The sequence below is a fragment of the Erinaceus europaeus genome, chromosome 9 (assembly GCF_950295315.1).
Source record: "Erinaceus europaeus chromosome 9, mEriEur2.1, whole genome shotgun sequence".
NCBI classification, from domain to species: domain Eukaryota; kingdom Metazoa; phylum Chordata; class Mammalia; order Eulipotyphla; family Erinaceidae; genus Erinaceus; species Erinaceus europaeus.
Window position 1 is genome coordinate 121,191,818 of NC_080170.1, and position 17,306 is coordinate 121,209,123.

General features: G+C 49.1%; 1 protein-coding gene and 1 pseudogene across 1 annotated transcript; both read right to left on the reverse strand.

The window, feature by feature from the left end:
• Positions 1–2,940: 2,940 nt before the first annotated feature.
• Positions 2,941–8,940, reverse strand: LOC103110583 (carbonyl reductase [NADPH] 1-like; annotated as a pseudogene).
• Positions 8,941–10,294: 1,354 nt separating this feature from the next.
• LOC103110555 (carbonyl reductase [NADPH] 1) lies at positions 10,295–16,720 on the reverse strand. The gene is made up of 3 exons (XM_007519721.3): positions 16,396–16,720; positions 14,999–15,106; positions 10,295–10,862 (listed from the first exon to the last, which is right to left on the reverse strand). The coding sequence occupies exons 1-3, from the start codon at positions 16,682–16,684 to the stop codon at positions 10,426–10,428; spliced, it is 834 nt and encodes a 277-aa protein (XP_007519783.2). The 5' UTR covers positions 16,685–16,720; the 3' UTR covers positions 10,295–10,425.
• Between the last annotated feature and the right edge of the window lie 586 nt (positions 16,721–17,306).

Below are 17,306 nucleotides of genomic sequence, written 5' to 3' on the forward strand. Positions count from 1 at the left end.
TTCCTAAGGTGTGGCTTGCAGGCAGAGTTAACTGTGACGACCTTTGTACTGCTTAGTCCTCACTCTGCCTCTTTAGAGTTGTACTTACTGCTAATTCCCGGCCTGAAAAGAAGGGGACTGAAAATAAAAAAAAGAAACCTGGCCAGCCTATTAGAATAGCTGCCTGGAATCTAGACCATCAGTGGCCAAACCTGATTTGCTGCCCATGGGTGGAAACGTTTTCCAACAACAAATAATAAAAAAAAGTAAAGAAAGAATGAATGGGGTATGTAACCAGGGCAATCTATTATCACAATAACACCTTAAATAAAACCCGTGGATCATATTGTTTCAATAGGCCAAGTTCCCCAAAGAGTCAAAGTGCATTGCTGAGATGACTCCCGATGCTGGAAACTCATGGGATTCAAATAGAAGCTTCCAAGTCCCGGTGACCTTGTCCTGGGCCAGGTTCTCCTAGGACACAGTAGGCCGTTGAAGATGAATGCGGCCGACTGTTACAATGGGGCTGTGTCTTTCAACCTCTCTGACCGACTTAGTATCAGACCTATGTTTCTGAGGACAAGGAAGATGGATGGTCACTCGCAGATAAAAACAGATTTTTGATACATATTTAGTCTCCATCCATAGTGGCTAGTTCACAACTTGCAAAAAATAAAAATAAAAAGTTAAAAAAAAAAAGTCATGCAGTGGTCTGGGAGGCGGCATAGTGGATAAAGCACTGGACTCTCAAGCATGAGGTTCTGAGTCCAGTCCCCGGCAGTACATGTACCAGAGTGATGTCTGGTTATTTCTCTCTCTCTCCTCCTATCTTTCTCATAAATAAATGAGATATTTTTTAAAAGGTCATGTAATTTCCTACATATTGTGAAGATAAAGGTTATACTTGTTTTTATTAAATTTTTTATTACTTTTATTTATTTGTTGGATAGAGACAGCCAGAGACCTAGAGGGAAGGGGTGATAGAGAAGGAGAGAGAAATAGAGACACATGCAGGCCTGCTTCACCACTTGTGAAGTTTTCTCCTTGTAGGTAGGGACTGGGGATTCAAACCTGGGTCCTTGCGCACTGTAACATGTGCACTCAACCAGGTGCGTCACCACCGGGCCCCTAGGTTATACTTGTTTTTAAGGAGGTTAACTTGGAAACTATCTGAGGAGGTGGGCTGGTTGCCAAGAAACCCAATGAGAATAAAAGATGAAGCATACAGTGCCCCTCCTCTAGCTCTCTGTTCCCGTCAGACAGAGGAAGAGAGAAGAGTCTGGAAATTGAGTGAGTTCAGAGGTTTTATGTGTGTCAGAAAGTTTATATCATATCCAAGACAAATGGCTCTGAAATGCAGAGGATTTCCTGTGCGCACAGAGAGGGCAGGCAGACTTGGAACACTGTCCCCAGACCTTGTTGTGTGTATCTTTCCCATCTGTTCCCTTGTCAATCCATGGGGGAGCTAGATGGTTTTTCTGAGCATCACCATGGCAAGTGAATGGAACCCGAAGAGGGAAAGCTGAGGATATCTGACTGTGTTCACCAGTCCAGAAGTGCAAAGCAGGCCAGGATGGCACACCTGCTTCAGCACACACATCACCATGATGTGCACCAACTGGGTGTCGGCACTAAGTTCGGCATCAAAATGGTGACCTCCTGGCAGCGGGGGCCACCAGGTTGCCCAAGGAGGGGTGAACTGGCCCAGGTCGGAAAAATACAGAAAACAACCAGGATGATGGGATGGTGGGTGGCTTCTCTTGTATTCTGTCATTGCAATGTTTGTGCATTAAAAAAAAAAAAAAAAAAAGGAGTCGGGCGGTAGTGCAGCAGGTTAAGCGAGCACTTGGTGGAAAGTGCAAGGACCAGCGTAAGGATCCCAGTTCGAGCCCCCCGGCTCCCCACCTGCAGGGGAGTCGCTTCACAAGTAGTGAAGCAGGTCTGTAGGTGTCTGTCTTTCTCTCCTCCCTCTGTCTTCCTCTCCTCTCTCCATTTCTCTCTGTCCTATCCAACAACGAGGACATCAATAACAACAACAAGGGCAACAAAAGGATTAAATAAATAAATAAATGTTTTTTAAAATAAAAATACATATATAACTCTATACATAAGAAAAAATTATCAGAAGTACAGGTCATAGCCTGAGCTTGTGAAGTCCTTCATCTGAGGTGGGGGCCATGGGGACGTCTGGTCACAATGGGTGTCTGTCTTGGGACATGCAGCCAGTCGGTTACGTAGATGGTGGCCCTGGGGACCAAGTCTTTACACTGTGGAATCTGAAGCTACATGCAGGCAGGTGATGTCAGAATTGAGTTGAAATCTCAGATGCTTCTTAGGAGGCTGACATGTGCCTCTGGGTGTGGGTCAGTCTTAGCAGACACAGTCCTTTCAGACTCGAGGTGCAGGATGTACCACCCAGGCTGCACACGACATCGCCAGCCTCAGAGCAGCCCCTGGAGGAAGTCACTGACTTTGCCCTTGCCAAATGCTGGGCAAACATGGACAGACAGAACACACGGTCAAAATCCCCCTGTGCGATTCTGATCACACTACGTGAGATAACAAAGATATATAACCAGTCCTTTCTCTGTGATATCTCTATTCACAAATGACTTTTTATCCATCTGTGACTTTGCTATTGTTGATCTGTCTCAGAAAGAGAAAAGCCAACCAACCAAACAAAAACGCTCCCACCAAAGACCATCACATTTGCTGGATGTGGATTTCACAGTCTGATGCACGAAACTCCCAAAGCTGTTACACTGTTTGCAAAGAGAAAAGCTTTATTAGGCAAGCAAGCAAGGAGACAGGTGGAAATCAAACCTGTTTCCTCATTCCTTTCTTGTAGGAAATATATTTTTTTAACTTTTTATTTGATTCTTTCTCTCTCTCTCTTTTTAAAGATTTTATTTATTTATTCACGAAGATAGAAGGAGATAGAGAATGAACCAGACATCACTCTGGTACATCTGCTCCGGGGATTGAACTCAGGACTTCGTGCTTGAGAATCCAATGTTTTATCCACTGCACCACCTCCCAGATCACTATTTCTTTCTTTCTTCATTAGGTAGAGATAGAGATAAACTGAGAAGGGAGGGAGAGATAGAAAGGAAAAGAGACAGAGAAAGACACTTGCAGTCCTGCTTCACCCCTCAGGAAGTTTTCCCCTGCTGGTGGAGACCAGGAGCTGGAATCTGGGTTCTTGCACCCTGTCTGTCATGTGAGCACTTAACCAGCTGCGTCACCACTTGGCCCACTTCATGAGAAATATTTCTAAGAGCAGATGGGACAGACTTGTGGTTGGTGGTATCTCATGAATTCAACCCATTCTTCTTGGTAAAGAGATGCCCTTGGAGTTTTCTAACTCTAAACAGGATGAGGGTCTTGAGGTCTTGAGGTTTCCATTCATATCTGCCTGATGAGTTTTCGTCATTCTTCACTTAAACACAGTACGCCAAGAGTCGTTAATTTTCAGCTCTTCATTTGCCTTTGTTTAGTGTTTTGTAACTCTGCTTGGTGAAGAACAGACAGAAACAAGAGGAGGAAGACTGCAAAAATGTCTGCAAAGTACTGGGAATAGATTTGGCTGCCAAAGAGTGGCTCGCTTATTCCTAACCTAACTCACCAGTTCAAAGTGTCTGCTTTTTTTCCCTGAGACTTGCAGTGTTCATCAGATCCAGGAAACTTCTAATTTGAAGTCAGCCTTCATACTTTTTAAATATGTCTTCACCCTATTATTGGATTAAAGAGACTCAAATAAGTGACTTAGGTAAAGAAAACTGTGGGTTCCACTAGGGAAAGTTAGAAACAGGCTGGGGGTGTGGATCTACCTGCCAACGCCCATGTTCAGTGGAGAGGAAATTACAGAAGCCAGACCTCCCACCTTCTGCACCCCATAAAGACCTCTGGTCCATACTCCCAGAGGGATAAAGAATAGGGAACCTCCCAATGAAAGGGATGGGATATGGCAAAAACCAGTTCTTTATCAACAGAGTTAATTATAGGTAGCATTCCACACCTATACCCCCCCCCAGCCCCCTATAAATATCCCAAGGGATTCACTAGAAACAAAACAAAGCATGGTAAATGAGAAGAGACTTCTTACTCCCGACTTCTTAAAACTGCTAGTAAACTCAGCATGGATCCTTGACTGGAATCCTAGCCAGCTCTGGGCCCGTTGGTTAAATCTCAGAGGAGGTGCAGAGTGGGACCTATTGATGGACCTACGGCAGGAACGTATGTACCACTGCTCTGACACCTTCCCCATGATAAACTGCCCACAAGGACCCTCTGCATCTGCGGGCAGAAGGGCCAAATACAGGGGGGCCTGGGTTCCTTCTTCAGGACTGAGAAAGCCTTTCCAATTCGTCATTTCCGTTCTCGCAAACCCAGGGCAGCATGAGTTCAGGAGGATCTGGTCCCCTCTCTTCGTGCCATTCAAATTCCTGGCAAGGATTCTGGAAAGGATGGTGATGCTGAGCTTCGACACTCCGTAGGCATCATTAGGCCACCCTTCCTTCTGGTTCACTCCGTTCTTGGCGTCTTCTATGAAGTTGTCCGCGAGCCCCGCCAGCTCCTCCTCTGTGATGGTCTTGCTCAGAAACTTCTGCTGCAGTTCGGGGCTGCAGTGAACGATGGCAGTGAGACTTGCAGCACTGGACATGTTCACCACTCTGCCTGAAATGCAGCAGGATTTACTGACCTAGACTTGTACAAAGATGAACATGAACTTTGGGAAAGTACTGACCGCTAATAGGAGTCATCAAGTGGGGTGCAGGGTGTGTGTGTGTGTGTGTGTGTGTGTGCGAATAGAAAATATTTAGGAGGGCTGGTTACAGGTGGGGTCTATAAGGACCACTAACAATATATGATATCTAATCATTGATTAAAAGAGACCAGAGTTTAATTGGTCAGGATGCCATAGGGATTAAACATATAGTTATAGGAAATTACAGAAATGAACTATTTCACTTAGAATCAATCAATAAGTCACAGGTGTGGTGAGAGTCCTGCACCCCATTATCTGAGCAATTGTTGAATACCATTTGATGAGCTATTCTGAGTCTGTTTCTGGTGTTTTTTTTTTCTTTTTTTCAATTTTCTTATCTTTATTTAGTTGATAGGAACAACTGGATACAGAGAGGGAAAGGGGAAGATTAAGAGAAAGAGAGACACCTGCAGACTTGCTTCACCACTCATGAAGCTATTCCCCTGCAGGCAGGGACTGGGGACTTGAACCTTTGTCCTTGCGCATTGTCGCATGCGCACTCAACCAGGTGCACTTTCACCTGACCCCTTTTTTTCTTTAATTGCCAGCAGGGTTATCTCTGGGGCTTAGTGCTAGCTCTACAAATCCACCACACCAGTGGCCATGTTTTCCCTTTCTCTCTCTCTCTCTCTCTCTCTCTCTCTCTCTCTCTCTCTCTCTCCCTATTTTATTTTGATAGGAGAGAGAAATTAAAAGGTGGTTAAACACACACATTACAATGTGCAAGGACCCAGGTTCAAGTCCCTGTCCCCATCTGCAGGGTGAAAGTTTCATGAGTGATGAAACAGGGCTATAGGTATCTCTCTTCCTTTCTATCTCCTCCTCCCCTCTCAATTTCTTGTTGTTTCTATACAATGATAAATAATAAATAAGTAAAACACACAGAACTAAAAGGAGGAGGAGGAAGAAGAAGGAAGAGGAGGAGGAGGAAGGAGAAGGAGGAGAAGAAGGAGGAGAAGGAGGAGGAGGAGGAGGAGGAAGGAGAAGGAGGAGAAGAAGGAGGAGGAGAAGGAGAAGGAGGAGGAGGAGAAGGAGGAGAAGGAGAAGGAGGAGAAGGAGAAGGAGGAGAAGAAGGAGGAGGAGGAGAAGGAGGAGAAGGAGAAGGAGGAGGAGAAGGAGAAGGAGGAGGAGAAGGAGAAGGAGGATAAGGATGATGAGGAGGAGGAGGTGGAAAAGAAGGAGGAGGAGGTGGAGGAGAAGGAGGAGGAGGAGAAGAAGAAGGAGAAGGAGAAGAAGGAGGAGGAGGAGGAGAAGGAGGAGGAGGAGGAGAAGAAGAAGGAGAAGGAGGAGAAGGAGGAGGAGGTGGAGGAGGAGAAAGGACCATTTTGAGAGAGGAAGGAGGAGAGAGGGACAGCATGGAATCCTCAGGGGGCTTCATATATGAGGGGCATGAAACACAGAAGGGACTTCTCCAGAGAAGAAGCTGAATGCCAGGACTTAGCTGTACAGCGACTGACAGAAGAGGGGTCTCCCGCGCCAGTGCCAGAGGACTAGCGCATACAGTCCTGATGGAACAGAGAGCTGGGTCAGGAGACAGGTACATCAAGGGCAGGTCGCCAAGCCCAGAGAGCCAGCAGGGCTGAGAGGTCGCCAAGCCCAGAGAGCCAGCAGGGCTGAGAGGCAGCTGGGACTCTGTCAGGCCAGGCCTTCCTCACCACACTCACCGCCAGGCCTCATCAGCGGCAGCAGCTCCTGGCATACATTCCTCGTACCATAGAAATTCGTTTTCATCGTCACCTCCGCCTGGACAGCGAACGGTGTGGGATCATTCCCTACGGAGAGGGATGGAAAGGAGAGTTGCCCGATATTTGCAATGTGGGAAGTGATCATACATTTTTTTGATATTTATTTATTCACTTTCCCTTTTGTTGCCCTTGTTTTTATTGTTGTAGTTATTATTGTTGTTGTTATTGATGTCCTCGTTGTTGGATAGGACAGAGACAAATGGAGAGAGGAGGGGAAGGCAGAGAGGGGGAGAGAAAGACAGACACCTACAGACCTGCTTCACCTCTTGTGAAGCGACTCCCCTGCAGGTGGGAAGCCGGGGGGGCTCGAACTGGGATCCTTAGGCCGGTCCTTGTGCTTTGTGCCACGTGCACTTAACCTGCTGTGCTACCGCCCGACTCCCACACACTTTTTTTTTTTAATTGCTGCCAGGATTATCACTGAGACTTGGTCCTACAGGACAAATCCACTGCTTCAGGTAGCCATTCCCCCCACCCCATTATTCATTCATTCATTCATTCATTCATTTTTCCCTTCCTTCTTCCTCCCTCTCTTTCTTTTTTCTTTTCTTTCTTTCTCTTTTCTTTCTTCTTCCTTCTTTCTTTTCTCTCTCTCCCTTTTTCTCCTTATTTCTTTCTTTACTTCCCCTTTCTTCCTCTTCCTTCTGTTCTCTTTCTCTTTCTTCACTACTCTTTTGATAGAAACAGAGAAACTAAGAGGAGGGGAAGAGAGAGAGAGAGACTGATACCTCTGGTGAAGTCTAAGCAATGCCAGGGATTACTAGATGATCTTGTGTCAATAGCAATTCTCATCCTTGTTAATCTGTACAGTGTTGAGAGACAGCATCATGAGAAGAGGGTTAAGAAAACACATATGCAGTCGTGTCCTAGCCTTCAAAAATCTTGATGATGTCAAAGGAAGTTAAACATTCACTTCTAAAACAAACACACAAAAAGACAGAAATGACCGCTGACAATTGAAGGTCACCTCCAGTTACCACCAGTTAATAACACAAAGCCCCTGGGTTGAAAACGTTGACTAATCTGGAAGGTTCTGCTCTTCCTGACATCTCCAGGACCTCCTCCTTCCTAGAGGGGCCTAGCCAATCTTTTCTTTCTTTGAAATTTTTTTTAATTATCTTCATTTATTTATTGGATAGAGACAGCCAGAAATCAAGAGGAAAGGGTATGATAGAGAGGGAGAGACACATACCTGCAGCCCTGCTTCACCATTCACGAAGCTTACCCCCTGCAGGTGGGGATGGGGGCTTGAACCTGGGTCCCTGCACATTGTAATATGTGTTCTTTTTTAAAAAACACACACACACAATTATTTATTTATTTATTTATTTATTTCATTTTGTTGCCCTTGTTGTTTTTATTGTTGTTGTTATTGATGTTATTGTTTTGGATAGGACAGAGAGAAATGGAGAGAGGAGGGGAAGATAGAAGGGGAGAGAAAGAAAGATACCTGCAGACCTGCTTCACCGCTTGTGAAGCGACTCCCCGCCCCCCCCCACCCCCCCGCAGGTGGGGAGCGGGGCTCGAACAGGGATCCTTAGGCCGGTCCTTGCGCTTTGAGCCATGTGCGCTTAACCCGCTGCGGTACCCCCGGACTCCCGTAACATGTGTTCTTAACCAGCTGTGCCACCACCCAGCCCCAATAGCCAGTCTTTCCTGTACCCTACAGACCTCTCTGTGTGTGTTGTTTTTAAGAAGTTGGCTTTTTTTTTTTCCCTACATAGTATTTGAAGACAGAAGTCCCAGCCTCAAATTATCTCTAACATTTACTAATGGTCTCCCCTCTTTTTTGATTTATTTATGGGGCGCTTACAGTCAATATAGTTGATGTTGTTTGTGTAAAACTTCTCAGTTTTCTGCAAAACACTCCCCCACCCAGTCCCTATGGCCAGGTCCTCCTTCACCATCATTTGCCAGGACCTGGAAGCCACCCCTACCTCCGACTCTTGAGAGTCCTTTACTTTGGTGCAACGCACCACTGCACCCCAGAGTTTTCAGACACCCCATGGGAGGGTATGAGGGGCTCCTTCCCCACCCCTGCGTGGGCGCCCGCAGAGAGACAGGGGTTCTTTCCCACTCACACTTGAAGAGGATGCCCGCGTTGTTGACCAGCAGGTCGAGCCCCCCCCCCCCCCCCCCGTACTCCCGGCAGGAAGTCCCGCAGGGCGCGGATGCTGTGCGGGTCGTCGATGTCCAGCAGGTGGAAGCGCGGGCTCAGACCCTCGGCCTGCAGCTGCTGCACGGCCGCCCGGCCCCGCGCCTCGTCCCGCGCCGTGAGCACCACGTCCCCGGGGAAGCGGCGGCACAGGGCGCGCGCGATGGCCAGGCCGATGCCCTTGTTGGCCCCGGTCACCAGCGCCACGCGGGTGCAGGACGACATGGCCGGGGGGCGCTCGGGACACTTGCACGCGCGGGCAGCGAGGGCGGGTGCGCGTCCTGGGGGTGGCGGAGCGACTGCGGGTGCGGGGAGGTGCAGGGTGCAGGGTGCAGGGAGGGTGCAGGGTGCCCCCTGGACAGACACTGGCAGGCGCGGGCCCCGCCCCAGGGCAGGTCTATTTCAGGGACCACCCAGTGCTGAGGCCCTGAGAGCCCTGGAGACTCAGCAAGTTTGCAAAACCCACTGGCTAGCAACTAAGTGCAGGTGTCCACACCCGCCAGCATCCGGATTGGGCCTGGGCCAACGCTGAAACTCAACCTTTATCTCTGGGCATGCAAGAGACTTAAAAACAAATATTTTTATTAGTGATTTGATAATTGGATTACAAGATAACAAGACAACAGCAGTATAATTCCAGACCGTTCCCACCACAGAGTTGCATTTCCCCATTCCCTCCACTGGAAACCGCTGTAGGTCTCCAAAAGCCACAGATATGGGTTGACTATTATTTCTATTACTAATCTTTCTTTTTTCAAATGATTTTTTAATATTATTATTGGATAGAAACGGGAACTGAGAGAGGAGGGGGGAGACAGAGAGACCCCTGCAGCCCAGCTCCACCGATCGTGAGTTTGGGACCTCAGAGCCTCAGGCATGAACATCTTTTTCTTAACCTGGTGCTCCTTTTCTGGGTCAGCTCACAAAGTGTAACTGGGAGACATGAACACCTGGTTGAAGTATGGCCTTTGTCAAGTGAGCCTTGTTTTTAGAAGAATGAACCACCTGCTTCACATCTAGTTTTATTTAACTTTTTAATCATCTCTACTTATTTATTGGTTTGCAATTAGCCAGAAATTGAGAGGAAGGGGAAGATGGGGGGGGGAGAGACAGAGAGACACCTGCAACCCTACTTCACCCCTGCATGAAGCTTTCCCCCTCCCCCTGCAGGTGGGAACTGGGGGTTTGAACCCAAGTCCTTACGCATTGTAACATGTGTGCCACCACCTGGCCCCCAAACCCCCAATTCCCATCTGGAAGGGCGAGATCCTTAGGGAGATTATGAGAGACTGTAACTTCTTCTGTGGATCTTTTGCTGAAAACAGACAAACAAACTAACAAACACCTCTAACAACACCAGGTAAGTTAGACTGGTGCTTCTCTCTAGACCCCAGAGCCTGCTACTGCACCTTAGTGAGGTCTCTAAGGGGTCCCGACGTGACCTGATGATACATCCACATGATTTAATGCCACTGAGTATGCTGAAGCAGGTCTGCAGGGGTCTGTCTTTCTCTCCCCACTCTGTCTTCCCCTCCTCTCTCCATTTCTCTCTGTCCTATCCAACAGACAACAATATAACTACAACAATAAAACAATAAGGGCAACAAAAGGGAATAAGTAAATATTAAAAAGAAAATCACTAAAGACTCGAGTGGAATCCAGAGTGTATTCAGTCACTAGGCAAACGTTTAACTTGTAGGGGTGGGTTGGGATTTTTTTTTTTTCTGAGTCCAGTTGGACCCAGGCGGACAGGTATCCCGTGAGCTTGTGAGTCAGGCTCACCACCGCTCAACTTTTTTCTCCATGACAAACTCGCCATGAGGGCTTTCTGCGTCGGGGGGAAGAAGGGCTAAGTGCACAGGGGTCTCAGCTCCTTCCTCAGGGCTTTTGGTGGCCTTGGGACCCGCCATGTCGGTTCTCACCCACCCCGGGCAGCAGGCATTCAAGAGGATCTTGTCCCCTTTCCTCTGCTCATTGAGCTGCCTGGCATGGATCCTGGAGAGGACCGTGACACCGATCTTAGACACCCCGTAGGCGGTACTGGGCCACCCTTCCTTCTCGTGCACCCCGTTCTTCGTGTCTTCCACGAACTTGTTCATGAGCCCCACCAGCTCTTCCTCTGTGATGGTCTCGCTTCGAAACTTCTGCTGCAGTTCTGCGCTACATTTTCCGAGAGCTCGGACGCTCACGACACTGGACACGTTCACCACCCGGCCTGAAATGTAACACACCCATGGTTATCGGGGAAGATACGCACGGCAGGACAAACGCCTAATCCACCAGGATGGAGAAGGTAGAAGGCACAAAGACCGGGCGGCATCAGCCGAGATTGCTCTGGAAGCCAAGGATGTGAAAGCATCTTGAATTCTGTCACACCCCAAAATGTCTTGGGGGACTTCAGAGAAAAACTCTCCAGTCCTTGCAAGTTTCACAGGAAGCGACAAGACTTTACTCAGTAACAAGTGAAAGGGAACAAGAGGCCTTCATGCATTCACCGTGTCTACTGGGGAGCAAATATCTGTCACCTCCCAAATATCTCACTGGATAAAGGACTGACTTCTTCGAAAGTACCACCAAAGGCAAAATATAAACTAGCTTTGAAATAAAGGTTTTGTGGGAGAATCCCATGCTTGGGGAGGATCTGTCCTTTGCCCCCCCTGGAAATGTCACCTCCAATGCCACTTAGCTTAGACTAGATGAGGCAATGCCAAGTGATTCTGCCATCAGCTTTTATTCATTTAATTACTGTATAGAGATAGAGAGAAATTAAGAGAGGAGGGGGAGATAAGAGAGACAGAGAGACACCTGCAGCCCTGCTTGAGCACTCATGAAGCTTTCCAACTGCAGGTGGGGACCAAGGGCTTGAACTCAGGTCCTTGCTGACTATCATGGGAGTGTTTAACCAGGTGCGCCACCATCTGGCTCCCTGGCTGCCTTGAGTTTTACAAGCCCTCTCTATTTGTTTTAAGGTGGAGCACACTGCATTGACTGGTTTCTCTCTCCCTCTCTCTTTCTGCCTCCAGTCACTGGGGCTGGTGCCAGCACCACAAATTCACCGTCTTTTTTTTTCTTTTTCTTTTCTCTCCTTTTTCACTTGATAGGGCAGAAAGAAATTGAGAGGGGAGGGGGAGATAGAGAGGGCTAAAGATGGACGCCTTTAGCACTGCTTCACCACCTGTGAAGCTTTCCCCCTGCAACTGGGGAACAGGAGCTCGAACCTGGGACCTTGCGTGTATCCTTTCGCATAGAACTATGAGCGTTGGGAGTCCGGCGGTAGCGCAGTGGGTTAAGTGCACGTAGTGCAAAGCTCAAGGACTGGCATAAGGTTCCCGGTTTGAGCCTTCTGGCTCCCCACCCGCAGGGGAGTGGCTTCACAGGCGGTGAAGCAGGTTTGCAGGTATCTGTCTTTCTCTCCCCTCTCTCTTCCATTTCTTTCCCTCCTCTCTCCATTTCTCTCTGTCCTATCCAACAACGATGACATCAATAACAACAACAACAACAACAACTACAACAAAAAAAGGGGCAAGAAAAGGAAAAATAAATATTAAAAAAACAAACTATGAGCGCTTAACCGGGTGCACCACTGCCCAGCCCCCTTGACTGGTTTCTCAAGAATTAACAAGCCGTCACAGCTGCAACAAGCATCCCTGCGTCTTTAGGGCTCATGGCACCCTCCATGCTCAATCACATCCCAGGGGAACGCATGTCACCTGGATTTGAGCCTCAGGCACCACAGCAGAGCACTGTGTCCAGAAGGCATGGACAGTGGAGTCTCCTTCTCTGTCTCTTTATAATCTCAAAACGGGGGCGGGGAGGGGGGGGGACACAGTGGCATCACACAGGTGCAAGGTCCCAGTAGGCGACAAAACAGCAGCAGTAATAAAAAGAACACGTGTGGTCTGAGAGATGGCTCAGTGGATAAAGCACTGAACTCTCAAGCATGAGGTCCTGAGTTCAAGCCCCAGCAGCACATGTACCAGGGTGATATCTGGTTCTTTCCCTCTCCTCCTATCTCACTCATTAATAATAAAAAAAAATCTTTAAAAAAAAACCATGCAAGGTGCCCTGTGTTTTTGTGCTAACTGGATTGTTCTTTTTGTCAACTGTTATGTGAACATCATTTATCAGAGAAATATCTGTGAAGCACACCTAGCACTGTGAAAGGACAAACTGCCCTATTTTGAAAGCAGAGAGAGAGAAAGAGGGAGAGGGAGAGAGGAAGAGAGGGAGAGAAGGAGAGAGGGAGAGGGAAAGAGGGAAAGGGAGAGAGAGGGAGAGGGAGAGAGGGAGAGAGGAAAAGAGGGTGAGAAGGAGAGAGGGAGAGGGAGAGAGGGAGAGGGAGAGAGGGAGAGGGGGAGAGGGAGAGGGAAAGAGGGAAAGAGGGAGAGGGAGAGAGGAAGAGAGGGAGAGAGGGGGAGGGAGAGGGAGAGAGGGAGAGGGAGAGAGGGAGAGAAGGAGAGAGGGAGAGAGGGAGAGGGAGAGAGGGAGAGAGGGAGAAGGAGAGGGAGAGAGAGCACTATGTGAATTGCGAAGCAGCAAACCTAGTTAGGGACTATTCCCGACAGAACTACTATGCATAGAACAAGAAGCAAAACATAAGGATATCATGGACTGGAGAGCTAGCATAACGGTTCTGCAAAAGAATTTGAATTTAATTTAATTTAATTTTTATTTATTTTCCCTTTTTGTTGCCCTTGTTGATGATATTGTCGCTGTTGGATAGGACAGAGAGAAATGGAGAGAGGAGGGGAAGACAGAGAGGGGGAGAGAAAGACAGACACCTGCAGACCTGCTTCACCGCCTGTGAAGCGACTCCCCTGCAGGTGGGGAGCCCTGATCTCCAACCCAGATCCTTAAGCCAGTCCTTGTGCTTTGCGTCCCGTGCGCTTAACCCGCTGACCTACCGCCCAACTCCCAGAATTTCTTTTTTTAAAAAAAATATTTATTTACTTACTTATTGGACAGAGACAGAGAGAAATCGAGAGGGGAGGAGGAGCTAGAGAGGGAGAGAGACAGAGAGACACCTGCAGCCCTGCCTCACTGCTTGAGAGGCTTTCCCCCTGCAGGTGAGGAATCAGGGGCTTGATGCGTAGTGACACGTGCACTCAACCAGGTACACAACCACCTGGCCCCTGCGAAGACTTTCATGCCCGAGGCTCTGAGGTCACGGGTTCAGTCCCTAGCACCACCATAAGGCAGAGCTAAGTAATACTCTGGCCTTTCTCTCTCTCATTAAAATAAAATAAACTAAATATTGGGGGGGGGAGACAATCATTAATTGGCTTTAGCTTGAAGCATGGTTTGAGACAGAAACTTGAATTGGGGGGCTGTGTGGTAGCACAGCGAGTTAAGTGCACATGGCTTGAAGCACAAGGATCCCAGTTCGAGCCCCCAGCTTCCCACCTGCAGGGGAGTCACCTCACAAGCGGTGAAGCAGGTCTGCAGGTGTCTGTCTTTCTCTCCCCCTCTCTCCATTTCTCTCTCATTTTTCTCAACGATGACATCATCAACCACAACAATAATAATTAACAACAACAATAAAAACTGTTGGTATGCTTCTAAAAACAACAAGGGCTTGAACAAAAGAAAAAATAAATATATATAAAAAAGTTTTACAAAAAGAAATTTGAATTGGGTAGAGGACTTTGCACGCACCATGTTTTCATTCTTCATGTTAGAGAGAGAGAGAGAGAGAGAGAGAGAGAAGACACCATAACACCACTCCATTATCCATGGAGAATACCCACACCCCACCGCCATCCCAGCTGCCCATGATGCTCCTGGTGTCAGGAGCTCACACTGAGGGCCTTGCACATGGGATGGTATGTTCTACAGGGAGAGCTCTGTTCCCAGCCCTTGGCTTTGGTTTTACATGGTACCGGGAAGCAGATTCATGTGCAAGGCAGTTCCTCTATTGCTGGGCTGGCTATCTGATCTCCAGACTTTGCTTCCGATTACCTAACAGGTTATTTAATCCACTGCTGGTTAGCCAAATCCAATTCTTTATCAGGCTAGTGATGTCCCATGGGTATTTCATCAGGGCTACTGGGCTGGCATCAGTCACAGTTATAGCAGCATGAATTAGATCCCAAGATACAGAGTGGGAGGGAGAGGGGTGGTTGACAGGGGATCCTTAGGGAACTCTACTTTGTGGGAGGCATGAGAACTGCCTGCAGAGGAGGCCATGAGAAAACATCTGAAGAGCAAGAGTCAGTGGAAGCATGACCAGCAGGCCAACTGGAACAGAGGAGACACTGGGAGCAGGTGGCTGAACCCACAGAGCCAGCCCGAGTGACAAGGGGCTCAGGTTAGCCGGCCTCGTTCAGGGCGGGCCTTCCTCACCACACTCACCTTGGGGTTTCATTAGAGGCAGAATCTCTGTGCAGACGTTTCTTGTACCATGGAAGTTTGTTTTCATGGTCACTTCTGCCTGGACAGAGAAGGGTGTGGGATCATTCACTGTTGGGGACAGAAAGGCAGGTCAGTAAAAGATAGCCGGGTGAAGAAATCCCCTAGAACTATGTTGTTTTGCTTTGTTTTCTTTGCCTCCAGGGTTACTGCTGGCGCACAGCACCTGCACTACGAACCCACTGCTCTTAGAGGCCATTTTCTCCACTTTTGTCACCCTTGTTGACGTTATTATTGTTATTGCTGTCGTTGTTGGATAGGATAGAAAGATAATGAGAAAGGAGTGGAAGACAGAGAGGGGGAGAGAAAGATAGACACCTGCAGACCTGCTTCACCGCTTGTGAAGTGACCTCCCTGCAAGTGGGGAGCTGGGGTTCGAATCTGGATCCTTACGCCATTCCTTGCACTTTGCACCATGTGCATTTAACCCGCTGCACTACAGCCTGGCCCCCAGACTATGTTTTTAAGAAACAAACAAATACACAAAAACCTGTGCAGATAAACTGTTATAGTATTCTCAGGCAGAGGGACGGGATTCACCAAGACTTTAGTTTAATGTTGTTTTATTATGTCGGCAGACCCAGCGGGACGCATGTCCACGGAAGTTATTTATTGGATAAGCCAGACAGACACCTGTGGAGCTACTGCACCACTTGTGAAGCTTCCCCCCTTGCAGGTGGGAGGTGGGGCTTGAACCTGGGTCCCTGTGCATGGTAATATATGCACTTAAGCAGGTGTACCACCTCTATTTTTCTTTCTATTTTATTGGATAGGACAGACAGACATGGGGGGGGGGGATAAAAGGAAGAGACACAGAGAGACACCTGCAGAACTGCTACAATGATTGTAAAGTTTGCCCCCTTGCAGGTAGGGAGCTGGGATTTGAACCCGGGTCCCTGTGTATGGTGAATACAGACACTTAACCAGAGGTGCCACGGCCTGGCCTCTCATTTGTTTCTATTTTCTTGGAAAAGACATAAAGGCATTGAGAGGGGAAGGGAGATATGGAGAGGGAGACAGAGTGATCCCTGCAGCCCCGCTTCACCTCCTGTGAAGCTTCCCCCTGCAGGTGAGGACCAGGGCCTTGCACCTGGGGCCTTGTACCTGGGTTCTTGCGCATGGTACTGTGTGCACACCCCCCCCAACCCCCTTCACCGGGCCTTGCACCTGAGACCTTGCACCTGGGACCTTGCGCATAGTACTGTGTGCACACACACACCCCCCAGCCCCTACCCCAGGGGAGCTTTGCAGACCCCCAGAGGCTGGAAGTGACCCCACACTGCCTGGCCGCCCTGACACTTCCAGCCCAGCCAGGCGGGGAGTGGATCTCCGCCCCTCACCCTTGAAGGCGATGCCCGCGTTGTTGACCAGCACGTCCAGCCCCCCGTACTCCCGGCGCAGGAAGTCCCGCAGGGCGCGGATGCTGTGCGGGTCGTCGATGTCCAGCAGGTGGAAGCGCGGGCTCAGACCCTCGGCCTGCAGCTGCTGCACGGCCGCCCGGCCCCGCGCCTCGTCCCGCGCCGTGAGCACCACGTCCCCGGGGAAGCGGCGGCACAGGGCGCGCGCGATGGCCAGGCCGATGCCCTTGTTGGCCCCGGTCACCAGCGCCACGCGGGTGCAGGACGACATGGCCGGGGGGCGCTCGGGACACTTGCACGCGCGGGCAGCGAGGGCGGGTGCGCGTCCTGGGGGTGGCGGAGCGACTGCAGGTGCGGGGAGGTGCAGGGTGCAGGGTGCAGGGTGCTGGCAGGGTGCGTGCACAGAGCTCCCGGGGGACCCGGACCCGAGCGCCCGGAAGAGGCCGGTGAGCGCAGGCGCGGGCCCCGCCCCAGGGCTGGTCTATTTCAGGGACCACCCAGTGCTGCGGCCCTGAGAGTCCTGGAGGCTCAGCAAGTTTGCTGGCTAGCAACTAAGTGCAGGTGTCCGCACCCCTGGGCCTCCGGATTGGGCCTGGGCCAACGCTGAAACTCAACCTTTATCTCTGGGCCTGCAAGAGACTTAAAAAAAAATTTTTTTTTATTAGTGATTTGATAATTGGTTTACAAAATAACATGATAACAGGAGTATAATTCCAGACCGTTCCCACCACAGAGTTGCATTCCCCCATTCCCTCCATTGGAAACTGCAGTAGGTCTCCCAAGGTTACAGATTTGGGTTGACTATTATATTACTATAGTTCTTTTTTTATAGTGATTTTTTAAAATTATTATTGGAGACGGCAGTTGAGAGAGGAGGGGGAGACAGAGAGGGA

What these genes read in the sequence shown, in the direction of transcription:
- LOC103110555 (XM_007519721.3), bottom strand. Translation starts at nt 16,684, where the DNA reads ATGTCGTCCTGCACCCGCGTGGCGCTGGTGACCGGGGCCAACAAGGGC. An exon ending in CGCGGGCATCGCCTTCAAGG is followed by an intron (nt 15,107 to 16,395) that starts GTGAGGGGCGGA and finishes TGTCCCCAACAG; the next exon opens with TGAATGATCCCACACCCTTC. An exon ending in GCCTCTAATGAAACCCCAAG is followed by an intron (nt 10,863 to 14,998) that starts GTGAGTGTGGTG and finishes GTTACATTTCAG; the next exon opens with GCCGGGTGGTGAACGTGTCC.